We start from the raw sequence: 21,809 nt of genomic DNA on the forward strand, positions 1-21,809 counted from the left end.
CCACATTGCATTTACAATTTGATTTCTTATCATTTAAAAAAAAGTATATTCTATCAATGAATGATGATGCATTTGTTTTCTTTTCCCAGCCGAGTGCGGAGGAACGATTAAAGACGAGCTCACTGGCCGGATTCTGTCTCCCGGTTACCCGGCTCCATACGAGCACAACCTGCACTGTGTCTGGACCATTGAGGCGGCACTTGGAAGCACCATCGGGTCTGTATCTACTTCTCCATCACCATCTGTCCCCTCATCTCAATGTCCATTCCTTTTCCCCTCTATCCCATCATGCATGCTGTCTTATAGCTATGATGGTATATTTATCAACTCTCCCGCCGGCCCCAAGTGGTGATTGGCTCCCAGGCCAAACGCTAGCTTAATTCATGCCAGTGGTGTTAAGTCAGCGGGACTCAAAGAAGCTAGGAGGACATTAGCACTTTGGCAGTCCTACAACATGACCTCTTCCCTTCCCCGGCAAATCGCTCCCTTTCTAACTAATGAATGAACATGCCCCCTTGTTAATTGCCCTTCTTTTGGCAAGTGTGATTTTTGCATGAAATCCTGCATGAAAGCCCTGCCTAATTGATTCGGGATTTTAATTGTGGTGTTTATCAGACACTCCTCCCATCTTTTATCCAGACACTTTAAATTCTCTCAAGCATTGCTTTCCTTCTGTATTAAAGTGATTCCAAATTGACATTTGATGTGGTGTTTCTGTCGCTAAAGGCTTTGTGGGGTGATTTCAAAGATTTGAAGAGATGCATCAAACTTTCTGTGTACCCAATATTATTTGTGCCTGTAAAGAGTTGGAAATGAGGAATACGTTGGATTAAAATAATGAGAGGATGATGAACAGACTAATGAGAGGGTACTTCAAACACTCATGGGCTAAAGGAGGAGACCGAAACAATTGCAGGAGCTACATGGCATAATGGAGGTCATCTAGAAAGATATTTTATCTGAACATGTAATTTAATTCAGTCTGCGCTGAAAGCTCAAACCTTTTGTAAGCAAACGGCACGTATGCAACCCAATTAATGTCATTGTTTTGAAAAAGGTGTATAAAATAGCATATTTGTGATGTGTAGTGTGAAAGACTTGTGGTCATATGCTTGGAATATGGTTGTGGACTTGGTCATATGGAATATGGTTAGTTAAAGCTCACACTGTTTCTGCATTTCTGATGTTAATCTGGAGTACCTATAGAGTAGTATTACATCATTTATATCTCCGAAGAGTCTTTAGTTTAATCAGATTTATAAAAGAAATATAAACTTTACCGAATCTTTCCGATAACGTACGAAAAAATGAAGACGGAGGAGTTACTACCATGGGAGGAGCGAGTACGGGTCATGCAACACTATACAACACTGTTTTAACTTATGATTCACTACATGTTCGTGTCATTTATATAATATGCACGCACCTATTTCCAACATAAGACAGAAGTCTTACTTACCACATGCAACTCATGACTCGGTTCGGAAAATCCAGCGCATCAAACACACTCGCAAAACTCCGCTGCTACCCAGGATAATAAACTATATCCATTGTTTCCATAAAGCTGACTTTCTTCTCCTTATATCCAAAAACACACTTCATCTTTCGTGCCATAGTTGAGTTTTGAAATTAAACAATGCTGTGTCGCGTGATAAGATGTTTGCAAGTTCTAGCGTCTCCCGCTGATTGACGGGTGGGCGGGGTTTTCCGGGGGAAGTGCCCATATAAAGAAGTGATACGTATAGAAAACCCCTGAAACGTCAGCTGGACCTGTAATCGAAAAAAACTTTCCGAAACTTGTACGAACCCTGGCGAAGTGCATTCGGCACAGAAATACTCTGTAACATGTCCAACTGCTTTTTTGACACTTTGCCTACGTTTAGCATTAGGAAACAACTCCTAAACTGTGTTAATAAGTCAGAATGCTTGAAATACCATTGAAACACCCCCCCCCCCCTCCTTTAAAGCAGAAGCCACAAGTGACCATGGGTTAAATGGATGTTGCAGGTCATTTTGACCTATTTTATGCTTTGTTACCTTTTATTCTGTAGAAAAGTGAATTGGAGACAGAAGGAGAAGGATGTGATTAGGAAATGACCCAGGTCAAACTTAAACCTACTGTAGGTCTCGTGAGCCACAATGTCCTGAGCATGCATGACAAGTGTGTGCTTTGGCAATGTGCTTTGATAAACACGCACACATATTTTGTAATTTAATGACAACTTTCAGGTCTAAAATGTCATGACATCCTCCACCGATCTAATTTGGCCATTTTTAAATGCTTTTGCTCGCTCACACATGCTCCGTCACAAAAAGATCAAAATATGACTCTTGAGATGATTCCTCATGTAAGGTCAGGATGATCTAGCAGTTGCAATTCTGGATCATTTAAGGAGGATCTCTTGACCGAAATTCAATATAATAATCAAAAGTCACTGACTCTACGGTTACAGTGTGTCTTTGCGTGTGGTGTGTTCATACAGTTTACATGTTGATATCTTTCGTATAACTGTACGACCCCGTTTCGTGTACATCATGTGTGTTGAATGGGTTCGTGAGATCTCCTTTCGCAGCCGCAGGGTAATTAAAAGCTTGGGCACCTTCAAGTCTCAGCCCTAGTTCCCCACTTTAAGGTATGCACATACATTTCTTTGATCTCATCCTGAGCAATCAATTATTCAAGATCATTTGCAATGCATAAGAACTGGGACGATGTCTCACTAATACAAGGACTCTGTAGTGGCAGCAGTGCGAATTTGTTAGCGAGAGAGAGGCCGCAAAAACGCAGGATTCCGAAGAAATGAAGTATGCTTGTGTTGGTCAAATTGCAGACGACAGATGTCCTGTCCTGGTGGACACCCTTTATCCTGAGGGGCTGATGGGAAGATCTGAGTGTGGAGACATTAAAGGACGTCAAAGGGTGGTCTAAGATGAGTGTGTGATGTGTTGAGATGCCAAGGGGGTGGGATGCACTTGGGGGTTTCTGAAGGTGCAGGTGATATTTCATCGTTCTTTCATCACATGCACTTTTTCACATCTGATTTGCTTTTGATTGGCAAAGGCGATGATTACTTTTAGCAGCCTCTCTCTCTCTCTCTCTCTCTCTCTCTCTCTCTCTCTCTCTCTCTCTCTCTCTCTCTCTCTCTCTCTCTCTCTCTCTCTCTCTCTCTCAGACACACACACACACATGTTGGCATATGTGGTTTACAGGTACAATTCCATAAACGCAATCCATTTCATAGTATACAAACTGAATAATCTATTTCCCTAACCTACCCCAGTCCATAAACCCAACCATAACAGAAAAAGCAGTCTTTAATCTATGAAAAAGTACCATTTAGTTTGTTTTTAAGCCGTTTAGTTTACGGTGGCACTTCATGTTTCCCCGTAAACCATTTTTATAGCATAGTGAATATGTCATTATACACTATTCATGTCCCTGTAAACCACGTATACCAACCCACACACACACAGACAGATATACTGTCTAGGCCTGAATGTTCTCAACCACGTGGGATTAGACATCGGTTAAGCCCTCTGTTCCAGAGCCGGTTTTGCAAACTTGAGTCGCAGCTCAAAGGATCGTACTGTCACGCTCAAAGCTCGGAAAGAAATCTCAGGCATTAACGGATCCTGTGGTCCCCGCTTCCCTTTTTCACATTTTGCTATTTTATCAACCTCATTTTCTATTCTTCGCAGCGTTCAAAGCATACGTTAACCCTCGTCTATCCTGGTTCCCTTCCAGTGTCGTGACGTCTGCAAATTTGATCTCTTCTCATCTGCTATTCCCTTTAGTACTTTTTGTCACTCATCTTCGACTTCCATTTGCTTTTCTAAGACCTTCCTGTTCTTACATATGCACAGCACAAAATGTACTAGGTCAAAGCTGATTCACTGATTCAAGCAGCCCTGCAGTAAAGACCAACATCCCCGGTGATGGGTGATTCTTTGGTTAAGGGAACTTTTTGTCCCTCTTTGATGATGTTAAAGAAGTGCTTTGTAAAGTAGCGGCCATTTATTTGCGACTGGATTATGATACTTTTACCTCTCTAATTACTTTATTTCTCATTCAAAGTGTTGAAATGGCAGAATTTCTTAAATCTGAGCTTGTACCTCACCTCTCCTTTCTTCTTAATAATAAATATACACTGAAAAAATGATTCTGACCCTAATAAAATGTAACATAATTGCTCATTTAACCCATTACAACATCGTTTTTGGTTTTAATGAGAAATATTAAGTGGTTTCTAAGCGTATCACATGTTTTAAATCAACCTATGTTAACTTGACTCATTTAAAGGTCACATTTTTCCTGATCCCATTTTTCGAACTTTAGTTAGTGTGTAATGTTGCTGTTAGAGAATAAATAATACCTGCTAAATAATAAAGCTCAAAGTTCACTGCCAGGCGATATATTTTCTTTAACAGAAGTCCCCTTTCAAAGCCATACAGCGAACAGCCGGTTTGGACTACAGCCCTCTACTTCCCAGTTGAATGACTTTAATATAAGAGTTTTTGACCAAACTCCGCCCACAGGAATACGTCAGTCACCAGCTTTGGCTCAGACGGCTCTGCTAAGCTAAGCTGTTGTCCAATCACAACACACTAAACAAACTACACAATCAGAACTCGATACGTATTTCTGAAGATTTGAGGAAAGTGAAAACAGCGCTATAGAGATAAGTACATTGTGTGAAAAACACCGCGTTTTTACACGTGAAACATGAACACATGTTAAATTGCGCACTGTAAACACAATCAAAGCTTAAAAACACAGAAAGAACAGGACCTTTAAGTTGGGACTACATGAATTGTATTAAAGCAATATTGCAAAAACTGGGCAAGGATTTTCAGTTCCCAGCATGCTTTGCATGAGACTGAATAATGAGAGTAAATATCAAAATAAAGGGTTATTTTATGCATTTTTTATGTAGATAAGAAAGGAGGGGGACTTATTTGAAAGAGTTTCTGTTTTGTTGTTGGGTTTTTTAATGGTTGCACTGTGCAGACGAGTAGAGCATTTGCTTAGGATGAGAACAGTCTCATTGACATATCAGTTATTTGGTGTTGTTTTGATCAGAAAGCATTACACTGTAATACAGGTATGCCTTGATTTGAAAGCATTTACTTTGGAAATGTTTATGCCATAATCTGCTTCTGTTGAAACTATGTGTTAGTTATGGTGAATTTGATAACATATGCTTTTGCTGTAGTATATTAACTTTATATTTCTAAATTTGAGTAGAATTAACATGATTCGATAATAGTTGCATTGGTGAATTTTTCTTCAATGTTATTGTGCTAAGGTAACTAAAAACAATTGAGTAAATTCAACTAAATACATCTAAATAAAGATATTATCTTATATTAATATGATTAAATTGTATCTAAATGTAGATATTTAACTCTTCCCCCCCCAGCATTTTTAAAAAAAGTTGCCAGCCAGCGCCAGCATTTTTCCAGATTTTCACAAACGTTTAATGCCTTCATTCTTTAAATATATAAACAAACAATATATCAGATGAAAGAACAGACCCTCTGCTTTCAAAAAAAAAAGTCATTAGTTCTCTTGTAATCACCTCTCAAACATGGGTAGGTTTCTTCAAAAACACCCAATTTTGAGCAAAAAGCTGAGATAATTCCATTTTTGCGAAGGACTTTTGATAGAGATCAGATGCAGATCTTTAAAACATACACGGAGTTCTTTCTCTTTCACGTGAGGCGCTACTTCCGGGTTGTATAAGTTGGGGAAATAGTAGCGGTATTGCGGAAAGACGGAAAATCTCGTCATTGGCGGGGAAGCGTTTTCTCTTAATTGACGAGATATCTCGTCAATGGCGGTGAAAGAGTTAATTGTGTGCAACCGCTTAGCTTAAAAAAATATTGCTAAAACAACATTATTTTGTGTATTTGGTATGATACAATGTGTTTGTGTGGTTTATGGTTAAAAAAACATACTGTACATTTTTGTAGCTACAGATTTCACTCTCTTCCTGAAACGCACGGATTGATCTGAAAAGCGCTGTGTCCCTGATTGGCCAGTTAATCTGTACGTTGTGATTGGCCTGAATACCTCTGACGTCAGCCGGAAATGCGATGCTCCTTACCATGTTTGAAAGATTTGCTCATAATGCAATGCTAACAGGAGTTAACTTACAGGCTGTGAGTCTAAAGCGGGAGGAATTATGATAATGACGGTCTTGTCCACATCACCAATCCCAGGAAGTAAACTGTTGCCTACAATTCGTTTGTTGTAGTCCAAGAAAAGAGATTTACATTGGAGATGATAACTCACGTCATCTTTATTTTAGGGTTTGTACCTTTTACATATTGTTAACATGTACTTATACACACTTACACACCAAAGGAAATGTAAAAACGTGAATCGGACCATAGGTGCTCTTTAATAATTTTTTTCAAAGAACCGTTCTGCTGTAAGGACCTAAAAATTACCCAAATAACTTTATTTTGTTATGCTTGTAATATATATTTATATTTAGCCGCTTTGTCTAATCCTACTATCATTAACATTATGTATGGCAAGCAGTTTAGAGAACAACTGAGTTTTTCTAAAATATTTAGATTTGGTTTTTATGTAAATACGAAGTGACAAGGGAGCGCATATCTGCCGGGGTACCATCTGCCACTGCTTAAAGATCAGAAATGTAATTAGATTCTTGCATCATTGGACACTTTCTGCTTAGTATTTGAGAAGTTAAGTTCACAAGCTACATTAAAATTCAGAGTTAATTCGCAGAAGTAGTTATATAGGACCGGCACTCGTCAAACTTTTATGACCCCCTCCCCCACCCGGTGACAGTTGCTATCTGACAGGTCGTTTTTATGACCCTTTGACAGGGGGGCGGGACCATCAATCAAAATCTGGACAAGTTGTCAACTTTAGACAGAAAGTATTTAATGGTTTTATTGCCGGTCATTTAGAGTGATTGTTTTTCCTGAGTGTGTTTTATGTTAAGCGTATGGTGTCATGTTTAATGACGGCTCGTGTTTCGACATTTACTGTTTATTGACATTTGATGTCAGATCTCAACCATCCTCCCACCTTTGCTCGCCCCGTGCGCTTCTCAATACTGACTTTCACACCGCGGGTGTGTTGTTGAATCTAAAGTTTTGCAACAGCATAAGTTTATTTAAAGGCAATCACTAATCATATATATATATATATATATTAGATGTACCATGCTACGCTTAAAGCCGATGTTTTCTATCGAGCTATAGTTTCTGATCAGACACAAAGTCTGAACTAAATAAAATTTTAAACGGTTCACGAAGTCCGGGAATCTTTTCATGACCTGGTCTACAGTTTCACGCGTATTAAAGATCCGGCGGTGTCTGACAAAGCGTCGGGTGATTGTTCATATCTGTCATTTAAAATAAAAGTTAATAAATGTAATTCTGTCCACTATGGCAAAATAGGAATTTATTTTAGATTTAGACAAATCATGGACAATGCTACGATTAAAACATTTGTTTGTAACATCACAAGTTATTTAATGAAATATTCCGTATACGTGTATAGTTTAAGCAATGATCTGAGCCATAACCTTCGGAGCCGGCAATACTACAATCTTTAGACGAAAGTCTAAACTAAATACAATTTTAAACGATTCATGAGTTCCGTGAATCTTTTCATAACCTGCACTATAGTTTCACGCGTATTAAAGATCCGGCGGTGCCTGACAAAGCGCAGGGTGAGCGTTCATATCTGCCATTTTAAAATAATGTTAATAAATGTAATTCTGACCACTATGGCAAAATAGGATTTTATTTTAGATTTAGGGGAATCTTTAACCAGGTCTCTGATTAAGACATGTGTATATGTGCACAGAAGGTGACAGAGAAACTTATATATGACGTTAATAAACTTTTAAATGTTTTTAAGACGTATTCACCCCATTTTGGGGGTTTTATTTTTAATTAAAGGCTTCTTAAAACATGTGTGAATATGTGTATATTATACAAAGAGTCTTATATTGTCTGCTCTGACAAAAATAAAGTATTATTCTAGACTTAGGGGAATTGACTGCATGTGTCTTATAAATACAACTTGATAATACGTTTGTTTTGTAAAGAGACTTCTTTAAAGTCACGCAATAATAAAATATTTTAGTTGTAACTGGTTAAACTTAAAGCCGATATTTTCTATCGAACTAGTCTATTTTCTGTACAGACACAAAGTTTTCTGATGCTGATATTATGTCAGTGTGTGTTTGTGTGGGGGTCGTGTGATGTAATCTTTGCAAAATTTATGACCGAACCTTTATTGGGGAGCGACAAGAGATCCCCCGGAATCAGTTTGGATCGAGCAGAGCTGTTATACTCAAGTCTATTGGTATGTATGTGTTTCGCTGTGTTCGTTCCAGTATTTTGTCTGATTTATTTAAAAACTAAAAATTCGATCTCTGGTATTGCAGCGAAATTGTCTAAACTGGTATTAACTATTCCTGGTAAATCGCGGAGAAGAGTGCCCTGAACAAAAAAGTCAGACCGAGACTAGAACCTCCCGCAGCGTAACACGGAAATCTTGGAACAAAAGAGACGCCGACTGGCTCGTGTTGTCCGGTGTGTTTTTATTTAATCCTGTTACAATAGATTTAAACAAACTGGTTTGGTTTAATATTTTCTAATAACATGTGTTATCTGTTTTAAAGGTTTGGATATCAGAGGCAAAGCGAACGTTGTGTGTACTATTGCAAAATATATAGCGGATCTCCACGGTACGTTTATCTTGCATAAGAAAATTGTTTTATTTAGATATTTGTCCTAATAACTTGTTTTTATCTGTTTACAGGTTAGGATACAGACCACAACGCTTTGGACGTATCTTTAAAAAAGATTAAAATCAGAGACTTTTTGGATTTGTCTGGGGACATTTTAAACATTTTGTGGCAAATTGGATTTAAAACATTCCGGATACTGGATACCTAGTTTGATTTGTCCACAGAGCTTGTTTAAGACGTTTTCACCACATTTTAGGGGTTATTTTTAATTAAAGGCTTCTTAAAACATGTGTGAAAATGTGTATATTATACAATGAGTCTTATATTGTCTGCTCTGACAAAAATAAATTATTATTTTAGATTTTAGATCAATTGACTGTGTGTGTTTTATGTCAAGCGTATGCTGTTATGTTTAATGACGGCTCGTGTGACAGCTTGTGTTTAGGCATTTGATGTCAGATATCACACTTCCTCCATCCTTATTCACAATCCCATGCATTCTTTCACAGGGGTGCGTGTTGTAAAGCGACTAAAGATTTCTAAAACTCAACGTTGGTAAAATAATTACCCATTACGGTGTCAAAAAAGTAAATGTTTATTTTAGATTTAGACAAATCATGAACAATGCTACGATTAAAACTTTTGTTTGTAACATCACAAGTTATTTAATTAAATATTCCGTATACGTGTATAGTTTAAGCAATGACCTGAGCCATATCCTTCGGCGCCATCAATACTACAATATTTAGACGATAGTCTAAACTAAATAAAATTTTAAACGGTTTCAGGAACTCCGTGAATCTTTTCATAACCTGCTCTATAGTTTCACGCGTATTAAAGATCCGGCGGTGCCTGACAAAGCGCAGGGTGTGTGTTCATATATACCTTTTTAAATTAACCTTAATAAAATGTAATTCTGTCCACTATGGCAAAATAGTGGGGTTATTTTAGATTTATGGGATTCTTTAACCAAGGCTCTGATTAAGACATATGTATACGTGCACCGATGGTGACAGAGAACTTATGTATGCCGTTAATAAGCTTTTTAAAATGTTTTTAAGACGTCTTCAACTCATTTAGGGGTTTATTTTTAATTAAACGCTTCTTAAAACATGTGTGAATATGTGTATATTATACAAAGAGTCTTATATGGTCTGCTCTGACAAAAATAAATTATTATTTTAGATTTTAGGACAAATGACTGCGTCTATCTTATAAAAACAACTTGATATATACGTTTGTTTTGTCAATAGACTTCTTTAAAATCACGCAAGAATAAAATATTTTAGTTGTAACTGGTTAAAATTAAATGTACTATTATCTATTTAACTATAAGTTATATTCTCTGATCAGATATTTTTCTGTTTCTGATGCTGGTCTTATAACAGTGTGTGTGAGATGATGGCTGTTCACAGCAGGTGATGGGTTGTAAACTAGGGTCTTTTTAAAACTGTAGTGGTAAAAATGTAATAGCACACTGACAAAATAAAGCATTTGGTTGTAACAAATTATTTAATGAAATATTCAGTATGTGTATAGCGATGAACGGTGTCAAAATCACCGGGGTCCCAACAATACTATAGTCTTTAGACTAAAGGGTATTTATTTTAATATAAATAAAATCTTAATCTTTTCGTGCACAATATTCTGATCACGCCATTAGATTGTGTACCAGCGTTTACAATAGAGAACATACGCGGATGAGTGTTCATACACACCGTTAAGAAACTTTTTTTAAACGATTAAAGACATTTTCAAATCATCTTCTGGGGTTTGTTTTAAATTAATGACATCTTAAAACCAACTGGGAATATGTGTTTATTACACAATAAAATGTAATTCTGTCAGCATTTCTAGTTTAGAACGCCTCTGATTTAAACATGCGGGTTTAAAATGAAACGGCCATGTGACTTTTATGACTATTTGATCTTAATTTTTTGTTTTAACATCCAAAAGTTTTTTATACACATTCCATAATTAAACATCTAGGTGTGTATGAGTAAGTTTATATCTAATGTCACACGAGCAGCACCAAATCGCGATTGTGTCTCTGTGTGTGCATCCAGGCTGTTTATGTGGGGGCGTGTTTATGAGCCCGTGTCTTTGCAAGGTGTGTGTGCGTGTGTGTGTGTGTGTGTGTGTGTGTGTGTGTGTGTGTGTGTGTGTGTGTGTGTGTGTTTGCATGGGGGTCTATGATGTCTCTGTTTGTTACTAAAGTTTTGATATTAAGTCTGTGTCCTCATTGACAATAAGTAAGGGTTTTTAGATGTAGGCTTCATTACACAGATACTGATTAAATCATGTTATCCATTATTTGCGATTTAAAGAAACTTAAAAGGTTTAAGACATTTTATCTCACATTGTGGTGTTGTTTTTTAATTAATGTAACCTTAAACCCCTCTGTTATCCATTTAGGGAACAATAAAATGTTAGCAAATATTATTTATCAAAGTTGACGATGTTATAAGCCAGGATGTCACTAACGTGACAACAAACATTTATTTAAAGACAAAACATTTTAACAAAATTGCCATGGCTTACAGAGACACACTAGACTTAATAATAAAAATAAAAATATACTATTCGAACATCCTAACCTGATATTAGGTTAGATTAGGTTTAAGGTCAATCAGAGTCTTTAGCTTTACAACTTACAGCACAAAACCTACCTATGGTTTGTTAATGATGTTGCTAGGTTCGCGTATTTTTGCTGAAACAAATTTTTCTTTTCAAACTTAGTTAGGATACACATGTTTGTCGCCTCAAACACCTGATCAAAGTTTTTTCTTAGCTAGCTACAACTAATGTCTGAGATTTTGTAAATTCATCAGATGTTTCTTACTTGTGTATTTTCTTAAACAAACTATTCTTTTCAATCTTAGACAGTCTTCATAAGCTTGTCTTTCGATAAGTTGTTCATAGTTTTTCTTCGCTAGTGTCAACTCATGTCTGAGATTTGTAAATTTCATCAGATGTTCTTACATGTGTATTTTCTAAAACAAATTTATGCTTTTCAAACTTAGGTAGTCATCATACCTTTGTCTCTACATACATTTGTTCAAAGTTTCTTGTAGCTAGTGTCAACTGATGTCTGAGATTTTGTAAATTCAACAGATGGTCTTACGTGTGTATTTCTTAAACAAACATGTTGCTGTTCAAACTTAGGCAGAGGTCATACGTTTGTCTTTTCATAAGTTGTTAATAGTTTTTATTTGTTAGTGTCAACTAATGACAGAGATTTTGTAAACTCATCAGATTCAAACAAAACTCATTCATTTCTGTAGTTTATGTAACACCTTGTCAAACTCTTAAAGGTAGTACTAACTGTTTAAAACAACAATGCAAAGTATTTTAGATTTACTTGATAAATCTTTTACATCAAAACAAACTAGGATAGCAATATGTTTGAATCTGTAACAGGTGATATCACCAATAGCGTGTTGTACATAACAAAGTCTGTAAAATAATAAAGATTGATTAGGTTTTTATTTAGTAAACCTTTTAACATAAAGTGTAGAGTCTTTTGTATGTAACAACAAAGATGCGATGAAACAACGCAAAACAAGAGAGGATGCTTTGTTAAAACACATATAAATTAAGATGCATACATCTACAAATGGGGCAATGTCTTTAATCTATTGGTCCCGAATTTAGAGGCTATACGGCCAAATTATTTCAAACATTGCCCCATTTGTAGATGTATGCATCTTAATTTATATGTGTTTTAACAAAGCATCCTCTCTTGTTTTGCGTTGTTTCATCGCATCTTTGTTGTTACATACAAAAGACTCTACACTTTATGTTAAAAGGTTTACTAAATAAAAACCTAATCAATCTTTATTATTTTACAGACTTTGTTATGTACAACACGCTATTGGTGATATCACCTGTTACAGATTCAAACATATTGCTATCCTAGTTTGTTTTGATGTAAAAGATTTATCAAGTAAATCTAAAATACTTTGCATTGTTGTTTTAAACAGTTAGTACTACCTTTAAGAGTTTGACAAGGTGTTACATAAACTACAGAAATGAATGAGTTTTGTTTGAATCTGATGAGTTTACAAAATCTCTGTCATTAGTTGACACTAACAAATAAAAACTATTAACAACTTATGAAAAGACAAACGTATGACCTCTGCCTAAGTTTGAACAGCAACATGTTTGTTTAAGAAATACACACGTAAGACCATCTGTTGAATTTACAAAATCTCAGACATCAGTTGACACTAGCTACAAGAAACTTTGAACAAATGTATGTAGAGACAAAGGTATGATGACTACCTAAGTTTGAAAAGCATAAATTTGTTTCAGAAAATACACATGTAAGAACATATGATGAAATTTACAAATCTCAGACATGAGTTGACACTATCGAAGAAAAACTATGAACAACTTATCGAAAGACAAACGTATGAAGACTGTCTAAGATTGTAAAGAAAAGTTTGTTTAAGAAAATACACAAGTAAGAAACATCTGATGAATTTACAAAATCTCAGACATTAGTTGACACTAACGAAGAAAAAACTTTGATCAAGTGTTTGAGGCGACAAAAGTGTGTATCCTAACTATGTTTGAAAAACAAAAAATGTTTGTTTGAGAAAATATACACGTAAGAAACATCTGATGAATTTACAAAATCTCAGACATAAGTTGACACTACCACATAAAAAACTATGAACAACTTATCGAAAGACAAAAGTATGATGACTACCTAAGTTTGAAAAGCATAAATTTGTTTTAGAAAATACACATGTAAGAACATCTGATGAAATTTACAAATCTCAGACATGAGTTGACACTAGCGAAGAAAAACTATGAACAACTTATCGAAAGACAAGCTTATGAAGACTGTCTAAGATTGAAAAGAATAGTTTGTTTAAGAAAATACACAAGTAAGAAACATCTGATGAATTTACAAAATCTCAGACATTAGTTGTAGCTAGCTAAGAAAAAACTTTGATCAGGTGTTTGAGGCGACAAACATGTGTATCCTAACTAAGTTTGAAAAGAAAAATTTGTTTCAGCAAAAATACGCGAACCTAGCAACATCATTAACAAACCATAGGTAGGTTTTGTGCTGTAAGTTGTAAAGCTAAAGACTCTGATTGACCTTAAACCTAATCTAACCTAATATCAGGTTAGGATGTTCGAATAGTATATTTTTATTTTTATTATTAAGTCTAGTGTGTCTCTGTAAGCCATGGCAATTTTGTTAAAATGTTTTGTCTTTAAATAAATGTTTGTTGTCACGTTAGTGACATCCTGGCTTATAACATCGTCAACTTTGATAAATAATATTTGCTAACATTTTATTGTTCCCTAAATGGATAACAGAGGGGTTTAAGGTTACATTAATTAAAAAACAACACCACAATGTGAGATAAAATGTCTTAAACCTTTTAAGTTTCTTTAAATCGCAAATAATGGATAACATGATTTAATCAGTATCTGTGTAATGAAGCCTACATCTAAAAACCCTTACTTATTGTCAATGAGGACACAGACTTAATATCAAAACTTTAGTAACAAACAGAGACATCATAGACCCCCATGCAACACACACACACACACACACACACACACACACACACACACACACACGCACACACACCTTGCAAAGACACGGGCTCATAAACACGCCCCCACATAAACAGCCTGGATGCACACACAGAGACACAATCGCGATTTGGTGCTGCTCGTGTGACATTAGATATAAACTTACTCATACACACCTAGATGTTTAATTATGGAATGTGTATAAAAAACTTTTGGATGTTAAAACAAAAAATTAAGATCAAATAGTCATAAAAGTCACATGGCCGTTTCATTTTAAACCCGCATGTTTAAATCAGAGGCGTTCTAAACTAGAAATGCTGACAGAATTACATTTTATTGTGTAATAAACACATATTCCCAGTTGGTTTTAAGATGTCATTAATTTAAAACAAACCCCAGAAGATGATTTGAAAATGTCTTTAATCGTTTAAAAAAAGTTTCTTAACGGTGTGTATGAACACTCATCCGCGTATGTTCTCTATTGTAAACGCTGGTACACAATCTAATGGCGTGATCAGAATATTGTGCACGAAAAGATTAAGATTTTATTTATATTAAAATAAATACCCTTTAGTCTAAAGACTATAGTATTGTTGGGACCCCGGTGATTTTGACACCGTTCATCGCTATACACATACTGAATATTTCATTAAATAATTTGTTACAACCAAATGCTTTATTTTGTCAGTGTGCTATTACATTTTTACCACTACAGTTTTAAAAAGACCCTAGTTTACAACCCATCACCTGCTGTGAACAGCCATCATCTCACACACACTGTTATAAGACCAGCATCAGAAACAGAAAAATATCTGATCAGAGAATATAACTTATAGTTAAATAGATAATAGTACATTTAATTTTAACCAGTTACAACTAAAATATTTTATTCTTGCGTGATTTTAAAGAAGTCTATTGACAAAACAAACGTATATATCAAGTTGTTTTTATAAGATAGACGCAGTCATTTGTCCTAAAATCTAAAATAATAATTTATTTTTGTCAGAGCAGACCATATAAGACTCTTTGTATAATATACACATATTCACACATGTTTTAAGAAGCGTTTAATTAAAAATAAACCCCTAAATGAGTTGAAGACGTCTTAAAAACATTTTAAAAAGCTTATTAACGGCATACATAAGTTCTCTGTCACCATCGGTGCACGTATACATATGTCTTAATCAGAACCTTGGTTAAAGAATCCCATAAATCTAAAATAACCCCACTATTTTGCCATAGTGGACAGAATTACATTTTATTAAGGTTAATTTAAAAAGGTATATATGAACACACACCCTGCGCTTTGTCAGGCACCGCCGGATCTTTAATACGCGTGAAACTATAGAGCAGGTTATGAAAAGATTCACGGAGTTCCTGAAACCGTTTAAAATTTTATTTAGTTTAGACTATCGTCTAAATATTGTAGTATTGATGGCGCCGAAGGATATGGCTCAGGTCATTGCTTAAACTATACACGTATACGGAATATTTAATTAAATAACTTGTGATGTTACAAACAAAAGTTTTAATCGTAGCATTGTTCATGATTTGTCTAAATCTAAAATAAACATTTACTTTTTTGACACCGTAATGGGTAATTATTTTACCAACGTTGAGTTTTAGAAATCTTTAGTCGCTTTACAACACGCACCCCTGTGAAAGAATGCATGGGATTGTGAATAAGGATGGAGGAAGTGTGATATCTGACATCAAATGCCTAAACACAAGCTGTCACACGAGCCGTCATTAAACATAACAGCATACGCTTGACATAAAACACACACAGTCAATTGATCTAAAATCTAAAATAATAATTTATTTTTGTCAGAGCAGACAATATAAGACTCATTGTATAATATACACATTTTCACACATGTTTTAAGAAGCCTTTAATTAAAAATAACCCCTAAAATGTGGTGAAAACGTCTTAAACAAGCTCTGTGGACAAATCAAACTAGGTATCCAGTATCCGGAATGTTTTAAATCCAATTTGCCACAAAATGTTTAAAATGTCCCCAGACAAATCCAAAAAGTCTCTGATTTTAATCTTTTTTAAAGATACGTCCAAAGCGTTGTGGTCTGTATCCTAACCTGTAAACAGATAAAAACAATAGGTTACTTTCGTAACCCCGGTTCTCTGAAACATCGAGTGGAGAGATCCACCTATGGGAAGGGCATCCGTACCTGACCTCTACAGAAGCATCCAATTGCACCAAGTCTGGCTAGACAGACAGAAGCGCGCAGCCAATGCCAGGTAAGACCACACCCTCTTACCTGCTAGCATATAAGACCACTGCGCGCTGCTCCTCCTCAGTAAGTGTATTCGCTTCTCGTGCGGCAAGCGGGGCAAAGCTGGTGGATCTCTCCACTCGATGTTTCAGAGAACCGGGGTTACGAAAGTAACCTATTGTTCTCTTTCATCATCTCGTGTTCGAGATCCACCTATGGGAGAGACATGGACAGCTCCCCGATTGCCCAACACACTCGCAGTGAGGTATGACAGCCAGTATAAAAAATGGAACGGTCACCCCCGGAGGGGGGGGGGGCGGTGCCTGACACGTCCCATAAAAATGTGCCCCACGCACACACACAAGTGGCTGTGGTGCGCATGCAGGGCAGACATTATGTAAAAAGCACACCCTGGGGAAACCCATAAATGCAAAAAACAAAGTAGGGCAGAGATGTGAATGCATGCTTGGTAACATGAACGAGCTCAAAAGCCGTATGCGCTTGTTCCTACTATAAAGACAACAGTAGGAAAAAGGTGTGCAGCAGTGAAGGGCTATGTTGACCCTACACCCAAAACGGAATGTGCTACTGAGGTTTTAGTAACATCCAACCGATAATAACGCACGAATGTGTGGGGAGAAGCCCAGCTCGCAGCAGAACAGATGTCCTGCAGTGACACTCCCCTAAACAAAGCCCAAGAGGTGGCCACGCCCCTCGTAGAATGAGCTCTGATATTCCCAGGTGGTTGCACTCCCTTCGATTCGTATGCCAAGGCAATCGCGTCCACAAGCCAATGTGAAAGACGTTGCTTAGACACGGGATTCCCTCTGTGAGGCGGCGTCCATGAGATAAAGAGCTGGTCACTCTTCCGGAAAACCCTAGTCCTGTCGATATACGTCTGTAATGCACGAACAGGACATAGAGCATTAAGCCTCTGATCCTCCGTAGAGGAAAAAGGTGGAGGGTGAAAAGCGGACAGCTCCAGCACCTCCGATGTGAACGCAGGGAAGCACTTAGGCATAAATGCCGGGTTAGGTTTAAGAAAAACCTTTTCTCCATTCAGAGAGAATTTAGTGCATGAAGGGTGTACAGAAAATGCATGCAGTTCGCTAACACGTTTTGCTGATGTTAGAGCCAAGAGCAGAGCTACCTTAAAAGACAGCAGCTTCAAGGAAATAACACCCAGGGGCTCAAAGGGGTATTGAGACAGGGCGTCCAGCACCATGGAGAGGTCCCATTCAGGGACACACTTCCTGATGACTGGCAAAGAGCGACGGGCACCCTTCATAAATCTGCAGATTAAAGGGTGCTGCCCGACAGTAGAGCCATCAAACCCTACGTGACAAGCAGAAATAGCCGCCAGGTAAACCTTAATTGTGGAAAAAGACCTGCCTTTATCCATAAGGTTTTGTAAGAAACGCAAAATCTCAGGGACTGAGCACTGATAAGATATGAGATCGTGCTCATTACACCACCCTTCAAACACTTGCCACTTACAACCATATAAGGACCGTGTAGAAACGGCTCTGGCATTTTGAATAGTAGCAATTACGCGCGGGTGTAACCCCAGCGCGTTTAAGTTTGTCCTCTCACGGGCCAAACCCAGAGAGCCACCCTGTCCGGGTGTGGGTGATAAATTTCCCCGTTCGCTTGAGACAACAGGTCTGTGCGGAGGGGGAGGGGCCACGGCTGGGCATATAGCAGAGGAATTATTTCTGCCAACCACGGGGCTTTGGGCCATCTGGGCGCTATCAGAAGGAGAGACAAGCTCTCCTCCCTCACTCTGGCCAGCGTGGGAATTATGAGGCACAGAGGGGGGAAAGCATACAGCAACACCTTGGGCCATGGGTGGGCCAGTGCGTCCACCCCGAGGGGCGCGTCCAAGTCCTTTAGCGAGAAGAACATAGGACAATGGGCATTTTCGTGCGAGGCGAACAGATCTACGGTTGCCCGTCCGAATCGCCTCCATATCGCGTCCACCACTTGCGGGTGGAGACGCCAGTCTCCGTAAAGAGGGTTTCCCCTTGACAGAAGATCCGCGCCTCTGTTCAGAATGCCCGGAACATGCGTTGCGCGTAGTGACAGAAAAAACCCCTTGCTCCACACTAACAGCTTGTGAGCTAGATTGTGAAGTTTTGAGGAGCGCATACCGCCCTGGCGATTGATGTATGCCACCGCTGTGGTATTGTCGCAGCGTACGAGAACATGATGTCCCCGCAGGCGCGGCAGAAAATGATTCAGAGCTTTCCATATGGTGAGGAGCTCTAAATAATTTATGTGTGCTGAATGGAGACTGCTCGGCCACAGCCCGTTCACCGTTCTGCCCTCCTGGGTTGCACCCCAGCCCGTTAAGGACGCATCTGTCGTCACGACTTTCCGCAACATAACTGTCCCCAAGGGGGTGCCTTGTGCGTAAAAGTCTGCGTTCCTCCAGTGGCGCAGAGCTGCCGAACAGATGCGCGTCACCGTTACCACGCGACAGAGATCGCGTAACGGGCTGAAATGTAGTGATAAAACCCATTTCATGAACGGTCTCATTCTCAGGAGACCCAGGGGCAAAACCTGAATAGCTGAAGCCATAAGACCCTGTAGTCTGAGGCATGAACGATACTGCACTCTCTCCCCCTCTCTGAACTGTGACACACAGTTCATTAAAGCGCGGATGCGCTCCTGAGAAAGATGCGCTCGCATGGAGACTGAGTTCAGTTCCAACCCCAGAAAAATCACACTCTGACTGGGTGTGAAATTGCTTTTGTTCACATTCACTCTGAAACCCAGGGACGTGATATGAGAGAGCACACGGTGGGTTTCCCGCAGCACTTTCTCTTTCGACTCGGCTATGATGAGCCAATCGTCTATGTATGTCAAAATCCGTAGACCTGACATTCTTAGAGGGGCGAGAGCCGCCTCCGTGCACAGACAGAACGTCCGAGGGCTGAGAGAGAGACCGAAAGGAAGAACTGTGAATTCGTAACATATGTTCTGATATGCGAAACGCAGAAACTTCCTGTGAGGCGGATAAACGCTTATGTGGAAAAAAGCATCCTTCAGATCGACTGAGGTGAACCAGTCGTTCTGTTTTATGGCTCGGGCCAGAGAACCGTGGGTTAACATTCTGAAATTGTATTTCCTTAAATGTTTGTTCAACACTCGGAGGTCTAAGATAGGGCGGAGAGAGCCGTCCTTCTTTGGAACCAGGAAATAACGAGAATAAAAACCCTGATTTATCAGATCGGGGGGCACCGCCTGAATCGCTCCCTTTATGAGAAGAGAGGAGATTTCCTCTTTCAGAATGTGAGCGGAATTCTCTTCCGTGTGAGAGAAGAGAATGCCGTTGAAAAGCGGGGGTTTCCTGACAAACTGTAGTCTGTAGCCCTGCGTAACTGTTCGCATAACCCATTCGGGCGCTGCTACCGCCCGCCAGGCTGGCTCGTAACTCGCTAGAGTGCCCGCCAGCGTGGAGGGCGCGCAGCTGAACTCGTGAGCGCTCGGTAGACTCATCTGTGATACAATGGCGCCCTCTAGTGGACAAACAAGGGGCGACATGCGTGGGTTCAGAGAGGGGGTTATTCTCTGCAGAGAGATGTGCTCTCTCTGAAACGAATTCATTTGATTCGTTTGTTTTATTGTGTTTTGTGTGTTTTTTGTATGTTTTGTGTTGGGAAACACTTGGGCCGAAGCCTTTATTTGTTGAGTGAGGGGAACCGTGTAAATGCTTGGTGTACATTTCCTCACAACCAACCCCCTGAACGTGGGGGGACAAAACACATCCACCGAACACACGGGCTGGGCAGCCTCTTGAGGGGGGTGGTCGACCCCTCCGTGAGAAAACCTCTGTCTCTTGGACGGGAGCTCTGGGGAGAAAAGAGAGTCCAATGGGCTTGTGGCCTGTGAACAAGGACCCTGCGTCCCCAACAGTCGAACATCAGGCCGGCCGCTTACGTTTCGGGATATTGGGGGTCGGGTTAGGGGGTTTCCCAGCCGCAGCCGCGGCGGGGGGTGGTTTCCCCCAGGGTTTAGCAGGCGGTGGGTTAACCTGCCGTGGAGAGGGTTTGTGTCGGGGTCTCTCCTTGCTGTGATGCGGGTTACGACCCGTGGCCGGGGGGTTAGACACACGAACAGGGGGCACCTGACGTGGGTTTGCCTTCCTGGGAAGGCAGAGCTTGAAAGCCTCGTCCTCTTTCTTTTTATCGTCACACCGTTGCTGCATCAAAGCCACAGCGGGACCGAAAAGAGCCTGGCCAGGCTCAACCGGGGCACCAGCGATTCGTCTCTTCTCGCTGTCGGGAAGGCCCGACAGGTTGAGCCAGAGCGCACGCTCCCCCGCCACAGAAAGCGCCATCGAACGGCCGCAAGCCTGGACTGCCTGCCGAGCGTTACGGAGAACCAGGTCGTTTACCGTCAGGATCTCTTTCCACAAAGTCGGCGATGGTGCCCCTTTGTCCAGCTGAGCTCCCAAGTCGTCCAAATTCTCCGCCTGGTAGGCGGAAAGGAGCGAGGAAACATTAAGAGCCCTTACTGCCAAAGCCGAGGACTTATATGAGGCCTGTAGAACCGAGGCAGAAAAACGGTCCATCTTGTTAGGTAAGACCGGCTTCGGGGGGGCGAGCAGCCCACCCTGGACGGGGTTGAGGTGTCTAGCGATCGACGGCTCGACCGCGGGCGGGTCGCCCAAGCCGAGAGCCGCCATGTCCTTTACCTCGAGGCCGGCGAGACCATGTTTAAGGTCGAGCGGGTCCTTCCAATAATGCCTCATGTGCTTAGCGCACGCAGGAAGAACTGGAAAGAGTTGTTTCCTCGGGCCGGGAGGGGGTCCCAGCACTTTCCCGTCATAAATGTCCCTCTCCTGATCGTTGGCGCTCTGTGGAGCCGGCCACTCGATTTTGAGCCGCGCGGCCGCGCGCTCGCATACGTCGAGGAGAATGGACTGAGGCAAAGCCGCGGGGGGGTTGACCTGGGAAGCACATGAGGGCGGGATGGCCTCCTCGTCCTCTGAGGTCCCAAGAAGGTCCGCGTCGTCAGCGTCACCGGAATCGACCGGTTCGCCGGCTAACGCCGCAATTTCCTCGAAGATGTTATCCTCTGGAAATGCGGGATTGGGCATGTCGGCCCAGCTGAGGGAAGTCGCGCCCCTGGATGTCTCCGGTTGCGCATCCCCTCCACCAAGCCCCTCATCCGAATCCGAAAGCCCATCGTCGCCACACTGGGTCGCAGCAACTTTAAGGCGACGCCGCAAAAGCTTTTTTGGCAGCGCAAGGCAATGGCTGCAGTTATCCG

The 21,809-nt window shown here is 40.0% G+C and overlaps 2 protein-coding genes and 2 long non-coding RNA genes across 5 annotated transcripts in view; 2 read left to right on the forward strand and 2 right to left on the reverse strand.

Moving 5' to 3' along the window:
• The window catches only part of csmd2 (CUB and Sushi multiple domains 2), a 364,270-nt gene that overhangs the window by 224,847 nt on the left and 117,614 nt on the right, over positions 1-21,809 (forward strand). Inside the window, exon 25 of the mRNA XM_065292427.1 lies at positions 90-216. Coding sequence (XP_065148499.1) covers positions 90-216 — 127 coding nt within the window. The remainder of the gene's footprint in view (positions 1-89; positions 217-21,809) is intronic.
• Positions 1-21,809, reverse strand: part of LOC135781863 (uncharacterized) — an 84,251-nt gene that overhangs the window by 60,574 nt on the left and 1,868 nt on the right. The gene's annotated exons all lie outside the window — the stretch shown is intronic.
• LOC135772742 (uncharacterized) lies at positions 8,249-9,107 on the forward strand. Of its 2 annotated transcripts, XR_010543247.2 has the most exons (4): positions 8,249-8,353; positions 8,436-8,583; positions 8,673-8,738; positions 8,813-9,107. It is a non-coding gene; the product is annotated as an uncharacterized lncRNA (long non-coding RNA). The 2 variants fall into 2 exon arrangements; XR_010543243.1 differs by having other exon boundaries at positions 8,277-8,583.
• On the reverse strand, positions 17,018-20,078 carry LOC141281085 (uncharacterized). Its single transcript, XM_073812777.1, has 2 exons — positions 19,776-20,078; positions 17,018-19,539 (listed from the first exon to the last, which is right to left on the reverse strand). Exons 1-2 carry the CDS (start codon positions 20,076-20,078, stop codon positions 17,086-17,088), a joined length of 2,757 nt encoding a protein of 918 aa, XP_073668878.1. The 3' UTR covers positions 17,018-17,085.

This window comes from Paramisgurnus dabryanus, chromosome 19 (genome assembly GCF_030506205.2).
Source record: "Paramisgurnus dabryanus chromosome 19, PD_genome_1.1, whole genome shotgun sequence".
NCBI lineage: Eukaryota > Metazoa > Chordata > Actinopteri > Cypriniformes > Cobitidae > Paramisgurnus > Paramisgurnus dabryanus.

Excerpts from the sequence above, each read along its gene's own strand:
- LOC141281085 (XM_073812777.1), bottom strand. The coding sequence starts at position 20,078 with ATGTCGCCCCTTGTTTGTCCACTAGAGGGCGCCATTGTATCACAGATG. Across the intron at positions 19,540-19,775 it reads TAAAGGGAGCGATTCAGGCG|GAAGTTTCTGCGTTTCGCAT; the intron begins GTGCCCCCCGAT and ends TCCGCCTCACAG.